This window comes from Geotrypetes seraphini, chromosome 3 (assembly GCF_902459505.1).
Source record: "Geotrypetes seraphini chromosome 3, aGeoSer1.1, whole genome shotgun sequence".
Classification (NCBI taxonomy): Eukaryota; Metazoa; Chordata; class Amphibia; order Gymnophiona; family Dermophiidae; genus Geotrypetes; species Geotrypetes seraphini.
This window is the reverse complement of record NC_047086.1, coordinates 336,368,144-336,387,385: the sequence shown is the minus strand read 5'-3', so window position 1 is coordinate 336,387,385 and position 19,242 is coordinate 336,368,144. Positions and strand designations below refer to the sequence as shown.

The 19,242-nt window shown below is 41.4% G+C and overlaps 1 protein-coding gene across 8 annotated transcripts in view; it reads left to right on the top strand.

Annotated features, from left to right (window-relative positions):
* The window catches only part of USP34 (ubiquitin specific peptidase 34), a 1,084,964-nt gene that overhangs the window by 461,828 nt on the left and 603,894 nt on the right, over positions 1–19,242 (top strand). For all 8 annotated transcript variants that reach the window (XM_033939082.1, XM_033939080.1, XM_033939079.1 and 5 more), the window contains 3 exons: positions 4,544–4,698; positions 6,039–6,152; positions 6,346–6,444. In XM_033939082.1, the coding sequence (XP_033794973.1) occupies positions 4,544–4,698; positions 6,039–6,152; positions 6,346–6,444 (368 nt within the window). The remainder of the gene's footprint in view (positions 1–4,543; positions 4,699–6,038; positions 6,153–6,345; positions 6,445–19,242) is intronic.

Here is a 19,242-nt window from a genome sequence, read left to right as displayed (position 1 = left end):
CGTTTGTTGGAGGATGGGCTGGGATGGTGTAGATGGGCTGGAGTGAGCTTTGACTGAGATTTCATTAGTTGGAACCTAAGCACAGTACTAGGCAGAGCTTTGGATTCTTGCCCAGAAATAGCTAAGAAGAAGAAATAAAATTTAAATTGAATCAGATTGGGCAGACAGGATGTGCATTCGAGTCTTTATCTGCAGTCATCTACTATGTTACTATGTTAATTCCCCTAGAGCCAGTTTTCATTTACAGACTCTTTGGAGAAGGTATGGGAAGGTATAAAACTGAAAATGACCATTACTACCTTAAGACAAAATAAGGAGTGGAATTGTCCTAAAAAGACTGGTGAACAAATGATGTCATAAAAAGGCTTTTAATTCTTCCAATGGTTCAAATAGCTTTATTCATCCAATAAATCAATGACTCGACATGTACATGTTTCGGCCTGCCTCAGGAGTCTAAAAATATATACACATATTTTTCATTAGTTTTTCAATTATGTGGTTCCACCCCCTTGTTTTTGGTTTTGAATCTTTTGGCCATTTGACTTTGCCTAAGCATTATGCACTACTGTTTTTGTTTTCTCTTCCACCATTCTGTTTTGTTATGTTTCCATCATTTTTTCATCTTTTTCATTTTTTATTGTTATTTCAAATTATTTGATGTCTCTCCATTTATATTTTTTTTATTTTTTAAGTATTGATTTGTTCATATGTTATTTATATTTATATACGCAGCTTGTTGGAAGCGTATTGACTGGGAGAAGAATTGAAGGCGTGTTGGCTGGGAGAGGAATTAGGGTTGGGTTCGGTGGGCACCTGAGTTGGGGTGGAGGATCGGGTGGGGATGCTGGACCGCGGGATCCATACTGGCTTCACTGCGGAGACAAGGCCATTTACCGCTCCATGGGACGGTGAATGGCCTTGTCCCTGCAGCGACCACTAATTTTTCTCTCCCCATTTCGGCGGGTTACCTGCGGCTATCTGCAGTTAACAACCACCGTATCATTCTCTACTGTAAAGTTCTCAGCCCAACCAACAAACTTCATAAATTCTGGGTGTTATTTTGCCACTGTAGGAGAAAAGGGCCTTCGCTGGGCACCATGGACCACTGGTCTGACCCAGCAGTGGCAATTCTTATGTTCTTATAATGACCAATTAAGTAAGTTTTAAATGTATATTATTGACAATTTTTAATGACGTTTTGATTGCATGAATTTATTGTTTCACATATACATGTGTTTGTGATCTGATGCTTTTCCATGTTTTTAATGTATGTATATATATTTTTAGACTCCTGAGGCAGGCCGAAACAAGTACATGTCAAGTCTTTGAGTTATTGGATGAATAAACTATTTGAACCATTGGAAGAATTAAAAGCCTTTTTATGACATCATTTGTTCACCAGTCTTTTTAGGACAATTAAGAACATAAGAAGTTGCCTCCACTGGGTCAGACCGAGGTCCATCTCGCCCAGCGGTCCGCTCCCGCGGCGGCCCATCAGGTCTGCGACCTGTGAAGTGGTTTCTGCCTACTTCTATAACCTACCTCAAGTTATATCCGTACCCCTCTATCCCCTTATCCTTCAAGAACCTATCCAAACCCTCCTTGAACCCCTGTACAGAGTTCTGGCTTATCACATTCTCCGGAAGCGCGTTCCATGTGTCCACCACCCTCTGGGTAAAAAATAACTTCCTAGCATTTGTTCTAAACCTGTCCCCTTTCAATTTCTCCGAGTGACCCCTAGTGCTTGTGGCTCCCCATGGTTTGAAGAATCTGTCCTTATTCACTTTCTCTATGCCCTTAAGGATTTTGAAGGTTTCTATCATGTCCCCTCTTAAGTCTCCTCTTCTCCAGGGAGAACAGCCCCAGCATTTTTAACCTGTCAGCGTATGAAAAATTTTCCATACCTTTTATCAGTTTAGTCGCCCTCCTCTGCACTCCCTCGAGTATCGCCATGTCCTTCTTGAGGTACGACGACCAGTATTGAACACAGTACTCCAGGTGCGGGCGCACCATTGTGCGATACAGCGGCATGATGACTTCCTTCGTCCTGGTTGTAATACCCTTTTTGATGATGCCCAGCATTCTGTTTGCTTTCTTTGAGGCTGTCGCACATTGCGCCGATGGTTTCAGTGATGTGTCGACCATCACCCCCAGGTCCCTTTCAAGGTTACTCACCCCTAGCAGTGTTCCCCCCATTTTGTAGCTGAACATCGGGTTCTTTTTCCCTACATGCATGACCTTGCATTTCTCTACGTTAAAACTCATTTGCCACTTTTTTGCCCAGTCTTCCAGTTTCGTTAGGTCCCTTTGCAGGTCTTCACAGTCTTCCGTGTTTCTAACCCTGCTGCAGAGTTTGGTGTCATCAGCAAATTTGATAACCTCACATTTTGTCCCTGCCTCCAGATCGTTAATAAATATGTTGAACAGTAGAGGTCCCAGCACCGACCCCTGTGGAACTCGGCTCGTGACCCATTGCCAGTCTGAGTATTGGCCTTTTACTCCAACCCTCTGTTTCCTGCCTGCCAACCAGTGTTTGATCCATCGGTATATATCCCCTTGCACCCCGTGGTACCACAGCTTTTTAAGTAGCCGTTCGTGAGGTACCTTGTCGAAGGCTTTTTGGAAGTCAAGGTAAATGATGTCTATGGATTCCCCCTTATCCATCTGGCTGTTTATTCCCTCAAAGAAGTACAGCAAGTTCGTGAGGCACGACCTTCCCTTGCAGAAGCCATGCTGGCTCGCCTTCAGTTGTCCATTGTTTTCTATGTGTTCGCACTCCTTATTTTGTCTATTTGTGTTTGTGGTTTTGTTTCCCCTGTAATGCATTACCATCTTAAGGCAATTTTTGCCATCTGCCCTTTTGTGGTACCTTTCTTGTGTTTTCGCCTTTTTTTACTGTTGAAAGCAGGGAGTCACAATTGAGCGAGGACTTCTATTCTTCTTGTCCTGGGCGAAACCAAGTTATTTACCTGTGGCAGATATTCTCCATGGGCAACAAGTCCTCATATAACCTCTCACCTCAACTAGCAGTGCTCTCTTAAACCAAGCTATTTCATTGACTGAATCTAGGGAACCCATGTAGATGGATTTCATGATCAGGGCCTTCGTCAGGAGAAACTTCATCAGGTGGGAAGTCATCCATATATGCTATAGTTCCTCTTGAGATCTTCCAGACAGTTTTCTAAGCTGCAGAGGCTTATATGTGTGGACTTCATTGGATGACATCACCTGGTTATAAGGACTGACATCCTGCTGTCCACAGAGAACATCTGCTACAAGTAAGTAACTTGTGTTTCTTGAAGGCATTGTTTAAACAGTTTTCATGTTAGCTGTTCACTTTCTAGCAGCTTATTTCTGCTTTCTATTTATAGTTTCTTTAGAGTGTGGTTAATATATTTTAATTGTTTCTATTTTTGTATGAGTCAATGAAGAAGTAAATAGATACAATATCGGTATTAAATTAGTGAATGGCTCTCTTTCTCAAACAATGGTTCCCTGTCTGAGTTATCATGAAATCTTACAACTTTTAACATCTGTTAACAATAAATGTTTCCTGCCTTGCTACTTTTTTGGTTCTGTAAACATTTTGTGTGTGGCAGACTGACATGGTACTTAATTTTAACATATGCATTTAGTCATTAATATGAGCTGCTACTGCTTTCTAATGCCATTAATACATGTTATTAGATACTAGATCCCGTTATATAAAACAGGACCTTGGTTAAATAATGTATGTTCTTGGCATTAGTGTACACTTCTATGGTAGCATGTTAGTAACTCCGACCCATAGGAATTATATCATTCATGTTTTATATTTGTTCTTCAAATTGGTTGTCTGCTTTCAGGAACAGATGAATAAATGTATGGCTTGACAGGAAAAAGCTGGATTCTTTTCTCTGTGGGACATGGCCTGTTTTACTTGAGTTTATATTTCTTTGCAGTATAACACCATATTGATGGCTGCCTTTGTGGCTAAATGACTCTGAGAGGACATCTTAAAGGAGGCAGTCTTTCAGCCAGCAGGAATCACACAGCCACTTATGAATGCAGTCTGTGGAGAGTGGAATAAAAAAAAATATACATTTTTACATGGGGGACAGGGTGGTGGAATGGAAAAAAATTGTAATGTTGGACACCTGTAGCTTATGGACTGACTGTTTGTCAGGTTGGCTCACCCAGCATTGCAAAATACAAAAGAATACAGGAATATATTGACCTAGACCCATGTTGTGAATTATATTCAGGCAGATTGTTGATTGCTTTTAAAATTTATAGTAGTGGTATTAATCCTGGAACAGTATTTGCCAACCTAACGTGGAATTCTTGTGATGGCAAAATAAACAATGCCTCATGTTTCCTTAGCTGTTTCTTTAATCATTATTAAGTTTTACTCTGGATTTCTGTTTTATTTTTCTGTTAGCCAAAAATCATTCTACATGTACTATGTAGAAATAATTTAGTCTGCATTTCATATTTCATGTTAATGTAATGGGAATGTCTGTTTACTAAAAATGGCAAAATAAGTGTTGAATTCTGTTTATAGGGCTGAGCTTAGAGCAGGTGGATGCTTTATGGCACTGTTTAGTAGAAGATTCTGAGTGCTATGATGATGCACTACACTGGTTCTTAAATCAAGTTCGGAGTAAAGATCAGCATGCTATGGGAATGGAAACCTATAAACATCTTTTCTTAGAAAAGGTATGTGTGTGATATTTTATTGCTGGGCTTACTTTCAAATTAAACTTTAGGAATTACAGTGGTACCTTGGTTTACGAGCATAATTCATTCTAGAAGCATGTTCGTAAGCCAAAGTACTCATATATCAAAGCAAAGTTCCCCATAGGCCACAATGTAAACTCAAACAATTTGTTCCACAACCAGGGTTTGCTATGGTGGCCCAGGGGTGGGTACCTGCCTATGGGTGCTGTAGCCCTTGCAGCGTGGTGGCTTCCTTCCCTTGGGGTTCCCGTGCAGCTGCCCTCCCACTTCGGCTGATGCCTCTGCCGTCCACCAGCACCTCCCGACTTCCGATTCAAGTCGGCCGCCATCTTCCAAAAGCATGCGCAGGACCTCTCAACTCCCCAGTCAAGCCGGCCGCCGCTCCAACAACACACGCACCACGTACAAGCACCATAGTGAGAGCTTGAGTCAACACACGTTTTGCGAGTTAAGGTTTACGGGAGTGTTTTGCTCATCTTGCAAAACACTCACAAACCACGTTACTCGCAAACCGAGGTTTGACTGTATTTTTAACTACTTGATGAAGTTCTTCAACCTATATAATTCAAAAAATTGAACTTAAAGTAGTAAACTTTTATTTTATCATTTTAGTACACAAAAAATCCCCAGACCTCTATTTATAGATTAATTTAGGCTTACTACTTAGTTTCTCCATTGTTTTCATTTTTATTGGTGTTATTTTAAAAACAAAGGATTTTCACTTTTACTTTAATATTCTTGAATGATATAGAAGTCATTTATGAGTTACATGTCTTTTTAATTGCTGTCTAAATAAAATATTTTTCCCTGAAATTGGCTTGATTAATCCATGAATTGCAGGGGATTCATTTATTTGGGTTTGCATCTTCCTTCTGCTTTTTTCGGATTTCACCTCAGTAGGAGGCAGCCTATGTTGGTGCATTATCATGATCCATCTTTCAGAGCTACTTGTACCATTCCCCCTTTCTAGTCTTAATTCCTGTCTAGCTCGACTATCCATTGCAGCAACAGAACTCTGCCAGAGGCTCTGGAATCTAACTTTAATGTCTTGGATAACATTACTATTGAGTTTTTGGGTTAGAACCTGGAGCTTATTTCTAGGCTTTTTTTTTTTTAACATTGTGATCTGTATGCGAGGTCCAGCATGTTTTCATCTTAAAGAGGGAATGCTTGCCATATTTTGTGAATAATATGCAGTATATGTTCATGCATTTTTTATGATCAGAGAAATTAATAGGATATGTTGCCAACCAAATATATCACATGAATGCAAAGAAATTTTATTTTCATATGTAAAGACTATTGTTTTGTTTGTTAAGATGCCACAACTAAAACCTGAAACTATCAGCATGACTGGTCTGAACCTGTTTCAGCACCTGTGCAACTTGGCTCGACTTGCTACTAGTTCATATGATGGTGGATCAAGTTCTGAGGTAAGTATATGAATCTTCTATTTGTTTACCTTATACACACACACTTTATATGAAATGCTACAGTAGCATGGAGCATTTATTCTCTGTGGCACCATGTACCAGTTGTAAGTCAATTTGAGTTCTGATTTCCCTTTTTCTGAGAGTAATTGATTTGTCAGTAGGATGGGGCTCACAGTCTTCTATTTTATACCAGTTCCAGGAAGCAGGGAAGAAAGAGAGAAGAGAAGGTTGGAGCTCCAGTGTAAGAGATACTGGCCAAGCAGAAAAAGCACGTGCTCCAGCAATTATTTTTGTAAGTTATTTTGAGGAAAAAAGACTTTGTTAAAGTTGAGATCGAGGACATTTCAGCTCAGCTGTGTGTGTGAAATGAGAGTATACTTGAGGCTGGTGAACAATGACTACAAATCACTTTTACTGCTTTTGCCTAGGAATCACATTTTAAATTTTTTTTATTTGGTCTTTTTCCCCACAGTATGAGAGTGTTTCCTGAGTGATAAGACAGTCTACTACTGTTCAATGCTGTTCCTAATGGAGCTAGAATTTTTTTTTTCCGTATGGTTTCCTTTCTTAAAGAACCAGTAATTTTTGGTTTGTTACTTCCAGAGACCAGAAGAAGAGTTTTGTTTATTTTTATTTTTTTCCCCAGTAATGACATAAGGTTCACCCCTTTCACATTCTTAGGTTTATAGAGTCTTATATGGGTAGATTTGCATTATTGCCATACTTAAGAAGCAGCTATGCATGCATTGTCTTCTGTAATATATTACTGAAACATTATCAGAGCCATTTTAGAAGCATCTAGAAGTATAAATAGCAATGTTTGCACATATACACAGCATACATATCCCAAATAACAATGTTATAAAGCAGCTATTTGCTTGTATACATCCCTGGGACACAGAGATTTTTAAAGGGTGTGGTGGTGGGGGTGTAGTCAAAACAGACATATACTTCCTATTTTGTAACAGGAATACATGTCTGTAAGAGAAGATTTCCTTGTTAGCTTTTGTACTTTTTATGAGACACTGACAAGTGCTAGCTGCCTTTTTAAACTTGAATTATGGGTAAACTTGAATTATAAAAAAATGGGGGCAATACAAATCAACATCACCACATTGACCCTCTTCTCTCTTGATGAACAGAAATCAAACCCAAAACATACCTCAACCTCTTCCCACATTAGCGAATACTCAGTTCTGGTTATTTCCAGGGCTTTCCCTTGTGGCTGGTGGGGAACAAAAGCGATCTTCAATTCTCAGTCTCCTTTATTTAGCTGCTTGATCCCTAAAAGTAGTATCCAAGTTTATGCTGATGTTGGGGGGAAGGAAGGAGAGTTTTGAGGGTGAATATTTGCCATTGAGGTAATTTTGGACAACTGGGGGAAGGAGGTGGTCAGGATCTAGGTTCGTTTGTCACACCACCAGCAATGGGAATTTCCCTAGCAACAGCAGCAGATGAATCCAGAGACCAATGGGATAGCTCACATCTACCAGCAGGTGGAGATAGAGAAACTGATTAACAGGTGGTCCTATTGGCTGGCACTCCTCCTGTCTCATCAGTAATCTCTATCTCCCAGCAGGAAAAGGTCGCTATTCAACTAGCTCCTGAATTCTGGCTGTAGCTGGAACTTTATTTTCTCCTGTTGAGGTTTCTCTTCAGTGAGCTGGCAGTGCTATTTCTCCTGTTGAGATTTTTCTCTTCAGTGAGACAGGGGTGTCCGGCTGAACGGTGCCGGCTTTAGATGTTACACTTGGGCCCCCCCCTTGTCCCTGCCTCACCCTCCCTCCATTGCTAGAGGGTCTGACTGGGTCTCAAATTTTTTCTTCTTTCCCTTCTCTGTAAAAAAAAAAAAAAAAAAAAAGAGACCACAGTTGTTACATTCTGCCATGCTTTTGCTGCAAACTGGCTTCAGCCGGCCCTAACAACAAGCTGTGAGTATGTCTGGCTTTTACAGTTGTTTGAACTTCAGGTTCTGTTTGGGAGTCTTAGTACTGTGGGTTCGGTCATCATACATTTAAGGTATGGATATTTTATTGAGGCTAAGTTTTATGACTAGAAATCCATGGAGGGAGCCGGGACTTCCCGCCCTTTGCATGCACGCGCTTTGTTTCCTTGTTGGTTACAGCGCAGCAGTAGCGATGTGATTTCATGCTCGTACTTGTTCTCTTTGTTGGGTTTCAGTGCAGCAGTAGTCCTGTTTATTCTGAGGCTCTCTTTCATCAGTGTTTGTCACGGCCATGTGCAGCTGATTGTGCAGGTGCCGGTTTATAGCAGCGCGCATGAGATGGGATATGTTTTTTCCGGTGCTGTGGGCTGTTCTTCTGGTTATTCCCCGAGTCTGATTTTCTTTCTATGCAAGCCGCGGCAGGGTAAATTTTGTGGGGCTCGAATCAGACTATGTTTCTAGGAGCGTTGATGCAGCGGCCACGTGTCAGCGAGAATCAGGCGTGCGCATGGGTCTCCGGCGATGGCGGGAGAGCTGCAGCGTTCCGGTAGTTTGTTTCCAGCTGACTTTGGTCAGGGTATGCCGGGGCTTCTCTTCTTTCCGGTTCAGACAAGTTGTATGTGTTTCACCAGCTTTGGGACAAGCTTGGGCAGCTTTATATGTCTATGTCTGTGTTCCTGCTGTACTCCCTTGAAGGAAGCTGCTTGTTTAATCGGACTCTGGGGTTAGCACTCAAGGGGTTGCTAGGTCACCCAGTCTCGGTTTGTCTCCAGACTGGGGCGACATACGGCAACTCACGGCACAGTGAGATCAGCAGTAAGATAGTGCCCTGTATTTCACACAGGTATCTCATTGTCTCTCTTGGGGTCCCTGCAGATTGAGCTTTTGTCTATTGGTAACTGTCCTTGTTTGGGCCTCTGTGCTGAGCTGCATGTGTCTAGTAGTGGCACAGGATATTTATGCCTAAAGGTAGTACAAGCAGTTTCCAAGTTCGGGCTGTCTCTATGGGCATAATGACACTGCGCATATTCCTGCGGCCAGGACTCTCTTTCTCTATTTCTGAGGGGGCCTGGACTTCAGATTTCCATGCTTATCACGCTGGTTTCTCCTGTCACCATTTTCTCATGGCACATGCTAGACGGGCCCCCCAACCAAACAGAAAAGGCTGTACAGCTCCTTTTAACCAGGAGCCAGTTACCTATTCTATCAAACCCATGGAGGTTCACGCACTATGTGGCTGTTAGCCTCATCCCTGAAGCTCTCATTAACGATGTGAGCTTTGTCTGATACCTGTAAGGAAAATGTTGTTTTCCACGGGACGGTAGATGCAGCATCTTGATTGAGTCTAGTATGTATTCACTTTAAAGGACATACGTATTTCGCTCATGTTGCATGGGGTTAGTACTGTTTTCATGGTTCCAGTATATTCCTCTTTACATTGTGAACCTTGATTTTTCCTAGGAGAATCTTCTTGCAGATCCTACAGTCTTATTCTGCCATTCCCTGACCTTCTGCACTTCATTCTGAGGGGATCTTGACTTCTTCCAATGACTCTTCAGGCTTTCTCATGAGGGAGAAGAAACTATAATGTCAGGTCAGAGGGCTGTGAAGATTTTTCAGGATGCTTGCATCTTTGCATTCTCCTCAGGTTTTCCAGTTCGTTCTTGGAGTCTCTATGTTTTGTGTTTCCCTTTTCAGTGTTACTGGTCCTCAGGACGGTTCTTATAGTTCTTCGGGAACTAAGGGACGTTGTTCCACTTACCGCATGGTGCCCGAGATAGGGGGCATTGGGCAGGCTGGATCCCATTCTGCTGAATTAGTTTCTCGGGGTTACACATTTCTGCAGACAACCTGGGAGTATATTTACATTTTCTCTATGGACTCCGAATCGGCACTTGGTTTGCCTGCCTCTCTTGGAGCGGCGCTTTCGGTTTTGGTACATGCCATTTTGCCTACCCAAGGCTTCACGAACGTTTTAGGTGATGTGGGCGGTGGTACCGTTTTGGTGCTACCAGGCGATTCATCTAATTTCTTCTTGACTGCCTGCTTGATTCGGACGACTTCCAGTCGGGCCATTTGACTGACATGAAAAGGGTGATATCTTTTCCTCAGTTCTTTACACGTGCATCTTTGAATTTGCACAGCACTCTTTTCTCCTGTACTATTTATAGGTATATCGGGGTGATGTTTTTATTCATATAGGAGAGACATGTGTTTCTTTCCGGAGACTTGGGCGTGGGGTCTCTGTCTCAGATTGGTATTCTTCTTCGCTTACCATGACCAAGAGTATGGGATTCTGTACAGTTTCTGGGATCCATATTGCTGACTCCACTGGGGACTTCGGCTTGCTTTCTCCTTCTTACGCTACAGCAGTCGCTTTTGTTCCGGTGGTTCCCGGTATCTCAGGGCACCAATTATTTGGTATGCTCCTCCTGCATCACTCTGTATGATTTGGTGGCTCCGCGCGATTTCTCTTTTCAAGACATGCCTCGGTCTTTGCTGGAGTATCTCATGATCACCGACCATCCCGGGCTGTCGGGTTGGGGGGCTCCGTGGCTTCCATCCTCAGCTCCTGGAGTCTGGTCTTCAGAGGCGACTCAGTACTTGTTCATTCTTCTGCTCTTGAGCAGGGTCAGGCTACCTTTCTGGAGCTTCAGATCATTCTTCCGGATTGCCGCTGAGGGTCCTTTTGGTCAGTATTAGGATGGGGGTATTTCTCTACTGCTTGGGCAGTAAGTGTTGTACTCATTGGCAGGTGAAGTTGTTCTGCTTCAATGGGTGGACTCTCATCTTCGTCTTCTGTTGGCAGATCCTTTTATGGATCAGGATAAGAGTTTGGATAGACTTTCTCTCCGCGGAATCTGAGCATGGCCCATTTCTTGTATGTTACAGTGTACAGCGCTGTGTACGCTCTGGAAAGTGTGCATGTTAGTAATAGTGTAATCTTCTGCATCCTGGATATTGAGATTTGTGGCTCAAGCGTTCTAGCTCTTTTTATGGAAGTGAGATCTGCTTGACCTAGACCTCATCTCTCAATTCTAAGCTTCCTAGCTTCTTCGGCGGGCCCAGGGAGTGGGAGTTAGAGGGGGTAGCTGCATGGCTCCTTTCTCGCTTCTGCCTTCTCTTTTTCAGTGTTTTCCGATGGCTTGGATTTGCCACCTCGAGCTCGCTTTCCGGGCACAGTATTTGTAGAATCTCTGGATTGGCGGCGCCATCCTTACTTTGCGGATTTGATGAGTCTTTCAACAGCTGGACTAAGAAGTTTCCTGGTATCTCCGGCTTTGCTCGCCTAGGGTCCGTTCAACATGGATATTTGTACTACTTTAGTATTACGACCTAGTTTTTTGAAAAATCTTGGCTGACGTGTAAGGATTATGCGAAGCAGGTTGTTTCTTCTCTTATCCAGGTGCTACGGACGTCTTCTCCTGTGGCTTCTGCTTCCTTTTGGAGGTTTTTCCTTTCTTGGGTGCTTCTTAACGTTTGAACCACTCCAGAGTTCCTTTTTGGCACAGGTGTATTGCCGAGGGCTTAGCGTTCAATTCCCTTCAGCTTCTAGTGCCATTCTTAGCTTGTTACAAGGGCTAGGTATATTGCTCTTCGCTTACTTCTCAGCTTCATGTAGTTCAGGTCCTAAACAGAGTGCGGTATATTCATGCGCCTCTTAGAAAGCCCGGTTTGGAGTACAATCTTCACGTACTTCTTCTCAGTATACCGAAGGCTTCATTTCATCCTTGTCTTTTGGAACTCTAAAGGGCTGTGCCGTTGAACCTGGGGTTTCTTGTGGCCATGGCTTCAGCTCTGCAGTTTTCTATGTTGCAGGCCTTGTTCAACGGGGATTCCTATTTCTGATTTCCGAAATATGGGGTATCAGTTCGGATGGTACCATTATTTCTTTCTAGGGGGGTGTCATCTTTTCTTTTATGTCATGCTCAATTTTCCTTCCTTCTTCCTGGGAGGGGAAATTGGGAGCAGTGCTTTTATTCACTGCATTTTTTGATATGTACGTAGCATTCTCTGTGAGCTCAGTTTCTTACGACTTTTAGTTGTTTATATCTCCTTTTTGCATTCTTCAAGGGACGCCTCAAACGTTTGGTGGCGTCCGAAGCCTCCATCGCTCAATGGGTCCAGGAGGACATTCTTTATGTTTGCTTGCTGGCAGGGAAGCGGTTGGCGAAAGAACTTCATGACCATTCCGCTGGAGCGATGGCTACTTCTTGGGCTCGGCCCAGAGGTTTTTTTCCTTGGAGGAGATTTGTCTCGCGGCTAATTGGTCTTCCGAGCGTGCTTTCTCTCCCCATTTCTGCTTGGATGTGGGGGCACATGCGGTAGGGGCGTTTTGTGCTTCGGTTGTTGCGGAGACGGCGTTTGCTTCCCACCCAGATTGAGGATTGCTTTGCTACATCCCATTGGTCTCTGGATTCATCTGCTGCTGTTGCTAGGGAAGGAAAAATTATGTTCTTACCTGTTAATTTTCTTTCCTTTAGACGCAGCAGATGAATCCAGAGCCCCACCCTTTCTGGATATTGTCTCTCGGTTTTTTATTTTGCAACTTTTGCAGTTTGTTATTATGGCAGGTTGTTTTCTGTATTATTGCATTTTGAGATTTGTTATGGGAAAGAAGTTTTTTACATGCTATGCCTATTGCTGGTTACGTGTGCTTGGGCAAAGAGCTATACTGATGAGACAGGAGGAGTGCCAGCCAATAGGACCACCTGTTAATCAGTTTCTCTATCTCCGCCTGCTGGTAGATATGAGCTATCCCATTGGTCTCTGGATTCATCTGCTGCGTCTAAGGGAAAGAAAATTAACAGGTAAGAACATAATTTTTCCATTCAACAGAGAGCAGGTCCAAATTGGAGCCTGCTAACTACTTTACCACTATGAAACAAGCAGCACTTGCCCATACAACCAGGCAGGGAGTATAATAGTGGAGGCTGAAGAATCTTACTCAATCAGTGACCGCTGATTCCTTTCACCATCGAAATCTTCATTGTTCTTACTTAAATATACGATTATTAGGAATAAGTTGCAGCAGGTCAAAGATTGGCTGGAGGAATCTAACCCCAACTTTGTTTTATTAACAGAGACATGGTTAATCGCAGATAATATTATTATTATACGTGAATGCCTCCCTCCAGGTTTTAAAATTATATCTCTATCCGGAAGAGGGGGAGGACTAGCTATTATTCTGAGAGATTCTTTTGATTCTACTATACTAGCCTTGAAATCCTCAGCGGATATCGAGATTCTCTCCTGTAAACTATGGACTAATCAGTCAGAAGATGTTTTAATAATCACACTGTTTTATATTCCACCTAAGAAATGGTCCTTAGCTAAGGATGATTTCTTTGAATTTCTCCTTACAAATTCAATAGCAGGTCCTTATAATTTATTGATTGGTGATATGAATATTCATCTTGAGCAGGTAGATCGGGGAGACACTAAAGATCTATTATCCTTTATGTCTTCTTCAGACTTTTTCAAGCCAGCCCCAGAAAAGACCCATCAAAAAGGCCATCAGTTAGGTTTAGTTATTTTCTCCTCCAAAGAATTAGTTAATCAACTGGACTGATTCTTTATGGTCAGACCACCGACTATGTAATTTCCAACTTAGCTGGTATGTAAGATGATTTAAAACTAAATCTAAGAAGACAAAAAGCCAGTAGAGGCTTGGTGAACCCAGTGGAATTCTAGTCACACTATGATATAATTTCAAATTCAGATTTTGAATCATCTTTTGTCGATTCTTGGACCAATACGAGTATACAGATAATAATAAAATGACACCTATTAAATTAATGAGACAAAAAAAATTTGGATGTTTGGTTTGATGCTGAATTGGGAATAGTGAAACGGGAACTATGGAAATTGAAAAGACTATGGTTGAAATCAGGAGATAGTGAAGGTAGATTGAATTGGAGACGCAAATTAAAAGATTACAAAAAATTGATTACAGAGAAACATACTAATTTTTACGCCCCAAAAATTGGCACACCAAACATTAATATTAAAAATCTTTTTGAATCAGTTAACAATCTTTATGATACACAGGCATGTTCTTGTTTAACTTTAGACCAGAGGTGTCCAACCTTTTGGCTTCCCTGGGCCGCATTGGCTGAAAAAAATGTTTCTGGGGCCACGCAAATGCTGCAGCAAGACAGAGGAGGAAGCTGGCAAGACGGTAAACATCCGGGGGCAGCAGAGGAAAACACTGCATTGCCCTCGACCGGGGCCGCACAAAATACTTCACGAGGCCGCATGCGGCCCTTGCGCCGCAGGTTGGACACCCCTGCTTTAGACTCTTCCCCATCGGTAGATGCCTTGGCTGAGTTTTTTAATAACAAAATTAATAATTTGAGATCCAAATTACCGGCCTCCACAAATGATCATTTGAATTTCCCTGATGCTCAATGCGTTGGTATAATTTTTCTATTCCTAATTGGCAACAATTCTGTAAATTTTACATTAAGTATGTTAATTCTTATTGCAGATTAGATTGCTACCCACCAAATATTGTGAAAGTTGCTCCAGTCACTTTAAAGCCAAGTTGTATAACTGGGTCTCTTTTTTATTATTAAGTGATAAATTTCCTGAGAACTTAGGTTAGATTTTGATTACACCGATTGTAAAAAAAATCCCAAGAAATCTATCACGTTGACATCGAATTACCAACCTATTTCAAGTATTCACTTGTTTGTCAAGCTGATGGAGGGTTTGGTCAACTAGGATTTGGCAACATATTTGGATAAATTCAGCATATTGCAGGATAACCAGTCAGGTTTTCGATCTGGTTTTAGTACTGAAACAGTTATTGCCTCATTGCTAGATTTTCTTCTTAGTTTATTTAGACAAGGTACAAGTGCATTTGTTCTGCAACTAGACTTAAGCAGTGCCTTTGATTTAGTCGATCATGCTATCCTGACTGATTGTTTGGAGTCAATTGGAATTTCTGGTAATGTTTTAAAATGGTTTCAGGGATTTTTAAGAAAAATATCTTATCAAGTTTATAGTGAGGATAATCTTATCATTGGGTAAATTCCTGTGGAGTCCCTCGGGGTTCTCAGCTATCTCCGACATTGTTCAACATTTATCTTGCATCATTGTGAAATCTATTGCAAAATTTATAAGTGAAATCCTATATCTGTGCGAATAATATCATTATAGTTGTTCCCCTTATTAACCTGACTCCCGAGATAAAAAAAATCATATATTCTTTATTTTAAACCAGATTGAATTGTGGATGACTGAATTTAAATTGAAACTTAACTCTGAAAAAACAAAATTATTTCTGGCGGGCCCTAATGACAAAATTAAAGATACATCAATATTTTTAAATGATCAGGATTTTCCTATAGGCTATTCCATAAACATTTTGGAAGTGACATTGGACCGGTATCTCACCTTAGAAGAACATACAGATTTGTTAGTCAGAAAATGTTTCTTGGTCTTATGGAAACTCTGAACCATTAAAAAGTATTTTGATGTAGCATCATTTCGACTGCTAGTTCAGTCCTCCATCTTAAGTATGCTTCACTATTGCAATATTATTTATTTGGGTACATATAAGAAAACCCTGAAAAGACTTCGAGTTATTCAAAATTTAGCAGTTTGGCTGATTTTTGGTTTGAAAAAATGGGAATATATTACTCCCTATTATCAAAAACTACATTGGTTACCGATGGAGACAAGAGTTTTGTTAAAGTTTTCCTATATCTGTTTTAAATCAATATTTGGTATGGCTCCTGCGTACTTGGTCTCTCTTTTTTCTAGACCGTTTTAATAGGCCTACACGCAGAATCCATATGTTTGCTTACCCAACAGTAAATGCTTGTCGCTTTAAAAGATTTCTGGATAGAACTCTTGCATTTCGGGCAGGTAAAATGAATGACCTGCTGGGTAATATTACGCATGCTCCATCTTATTTTATTTTTAGAAAATTAGTAAAAGCACAGTTGTTTGATCGATTTTTAACCTAATGATTTATTGTTTTAATTTTTTATCCTTTTATCTTGTATGTATTTCTGATGATTTGTATTGTATTTTTTTTCACTGATTGTCCTGTTCTTCTCATTGTAAACCACTTCGAACTATTATGGCTTTGGTGGTATGCAAGAATAAATTATTATTAATAAATATTTTAGTAAATATAGTGCACCCTCTGTGTGAGGAGATAAGCTTCTGAGGTAGGCCCAATAAGCTATACCTCTAATGCTTCAACTGCAATGGCTTTTCCAAAAGGAGAGAAAGCGCTCAAGCTAGCTGCATCATAGTGTGCACTAAGGGCTCCTTTTATGAAGCCGCGTTAGCGGCTTTATCGCATGCACATTTTTAGCGCGCGCTATCCCCCGCGCTAGCTGAAAAACTACTGCCTGCTGAAGAGGAGTTGGTAGCGGCTAGCATGGCCGGCAAATTAGTTTGCGCTATTACGTGCGTTAAACTGCTAACGCTGCTTCGTAAAAGGAGCCCTAAGTGTGCTGTGATAATTCATTTAACTTAATGTTGCATTCAAAATAAAGTGTATAGACCAACAACTATGACACTCCCACCTGTTCATTGCCTCCCCACAGTGGATGCTAGATATGCCAGCAGCGGTTTACTTAGTTTATTGTCTGCCGTTATTAGGAATTGGCGTTTTCAAGAAACGGGAGCCATTACTTTCAGAGATGTCCCCGAATCAAAGGTTCAACTAAGCTTGGTTTCAGAGACATAAAAACCCCTTCCTCAGGAACCCGTTGTAAACCCAAAATGAAAAAGTCCACTGAAGATTTTAGGCAGCTGTTATAGCGTGAGAATTCATGAGGGAGGCAGGAGGAGGAACGCCAGAGAAGCACGCACTGCTTAAAAGCAGGCATGGTGACATCACGATTTAGAAAGTCCCGCAGCTGGTCACGGGAGCTTATATGTCCAATGAAATGTACTGAAACAGTCACTGACTGTGGGAAAGATGATGTAAAAATTTTTAAAGGCCACACAGCTGATTTTCAGTAAAAGCAAAAAAAAAAAAAAAATGAATGAGTCACTAACCGTGAAAATAATAGTTGACCATCAAAAGTTGCTCAATTTCTGTAAACAGATGTGAGATGACATAACAGGCACAGGAGAGCCCATCTCCAGATAAAGTTAAAATTAAAGATAAAGCATGAGAAACTCTAAAAGTAAAGTCAAATGATTCTATTCTATTCCACATATTCGTTAAGGCCTGTTGGGTGAACTGTATTCAGCTCAGATTTCCAAAATTGTTCACGTAATTGGATCCGAGTCATTCTGTCTCCTCTAAAAGTACTCGGTACATGTTCAATAATGAACAAGTTGAAGTCAGAAAATTTGTGACCATGTTCAAGACAAAGTGCCACTATAGGAGTTGAAACAGTGGAGGTGTGTATCCTACTTGTAATCTGATTTTCATAATATAAATGGTGCATCCCATGTATAAGAGTTTGCAAGGGCACATTAGAATATATACTACTCATTGGGTTGAGTACGTCGTTCGATGCTTAAATGTGTATGCACGCTGAGTGTGAGGATGATTCCACATAGAAAGTCGTAAAGAGTTCTGACACATTGTGCATGCACCACATGGTTTATGTTCTCCCCTTATCTCATTGGGTGGGTCACTATATTTGTGGACAAGATCATTAGCTAAATTTTTGGGACGAGTAAAGGCCACACAAGGACTTTGTTTAATTGTTCATTCAAAGCTAACACTTGCCAATGCTTCCTCACTATATTTGCTATATCCTGCACTTGATCTAAATATGTGATGACATATATTTGTTTGCCCATTGAGGTCCTGTTCTGTAGTTGAAGAAGCATCCGGGTTGGCATAGCGGGCACGTCAATAGGCATGCTTGAGAGTCCATTCAGGGTATCTCAGTTGTCTAAATCAGAAGCTTGATGTTTAAACTCTCTGGTTGTATACTAAATACAGTGTACCCGTAAAAACTGGTTCACTGGTAAAGCCTGTTTCAATCTGGAGGGATGACAACTGCTGAAATGCAAATAGGTGTTAACGATCCGCTTGCTTTTTATATACAGAAGTGATAATTTTTTCTCCCTCCTTCCTATCCCTTGTGTCCAAAAGTGGCAATAAACTTGAGATGACAGTCCAGTGAATTAAGCCACCTCAGGAATTCCCTAAATTGTTCTTCTGAATCAGACCAGATCAGAAAGATGTCATCAATATATCTGATCCAAATGGGTGTCCTCAAAACAGGTAACTTATAAATTTGAAATGCTTGGGGCTATGGTTGGCCCCATGGTTACCCCATGTTTCTGGAAATAAAAAGTACCTTCAAATTTAATTCTGGAGCAGTAGAGAAGCTAGCAACATGAGAAACTCCTTAGAGGAAAAGTGGCTGCTTCAGCTCGGCAGCTCGAACCTACCCTGATGTGGCAGGAGGTGATTACCAGCTTCCTAACGTCTTCTCCAAGGGACAAACCTGCTTTGCCGAACGTGAGAGTGATGTCTGCATTCGGGAGCGAAGCTTCACTTAGTCCCATGAGACCTGCCCCTCCCCTGCAGCCACGAGAGTGGGAAACTCCAGAAACCTCACAGAGACAGGAATTAAAGTTGTCTGCGTTGGTGGTGGGCTTGCTGACTTAACCAAGTTGCTGCAGCCGGTACATCTAAGCCAGAGGAGGAGAGTGTGGAAGGTTCAGCAGGTCTAGGACAGACTCCATCGGTCCTCCCACTGGTAAGACCTGCTGAATTCACACTAGAGTCAATCTGGATGGCATTAGACTCCCTGCACAAGCTATGTGCTGGAACCCTTCCCCTGGTTCATGTACAGACACAGATGTTGGACAAAATTGAGGAAGAGATGAAAGTCCAGGAGGGAAAAGTTAAACATCTAGACCAACGGGTCCAAGGGCTAAAGTCCTCTGAATCCTCTTTAATGCAAGATTAGACTATTGTTCTCAAGGAAAGCTGAGAACTTTGAAAATTATACTAAATTGTTAAATCGCAGGATTCTAAACTTTCCTAAATTGCTGACAATGTCTCCTAAGGAACTATTCTATAGATTTTTCAGGGAAGTATTTGGAGGATGGACTCCCTCTTCATAAAATATATTTTTTGCCAATTAACCCACCCCCAAAACAAAACGGCTTCAGTCCCTATGATTCTACCTGATTCCTCAAGTCCAT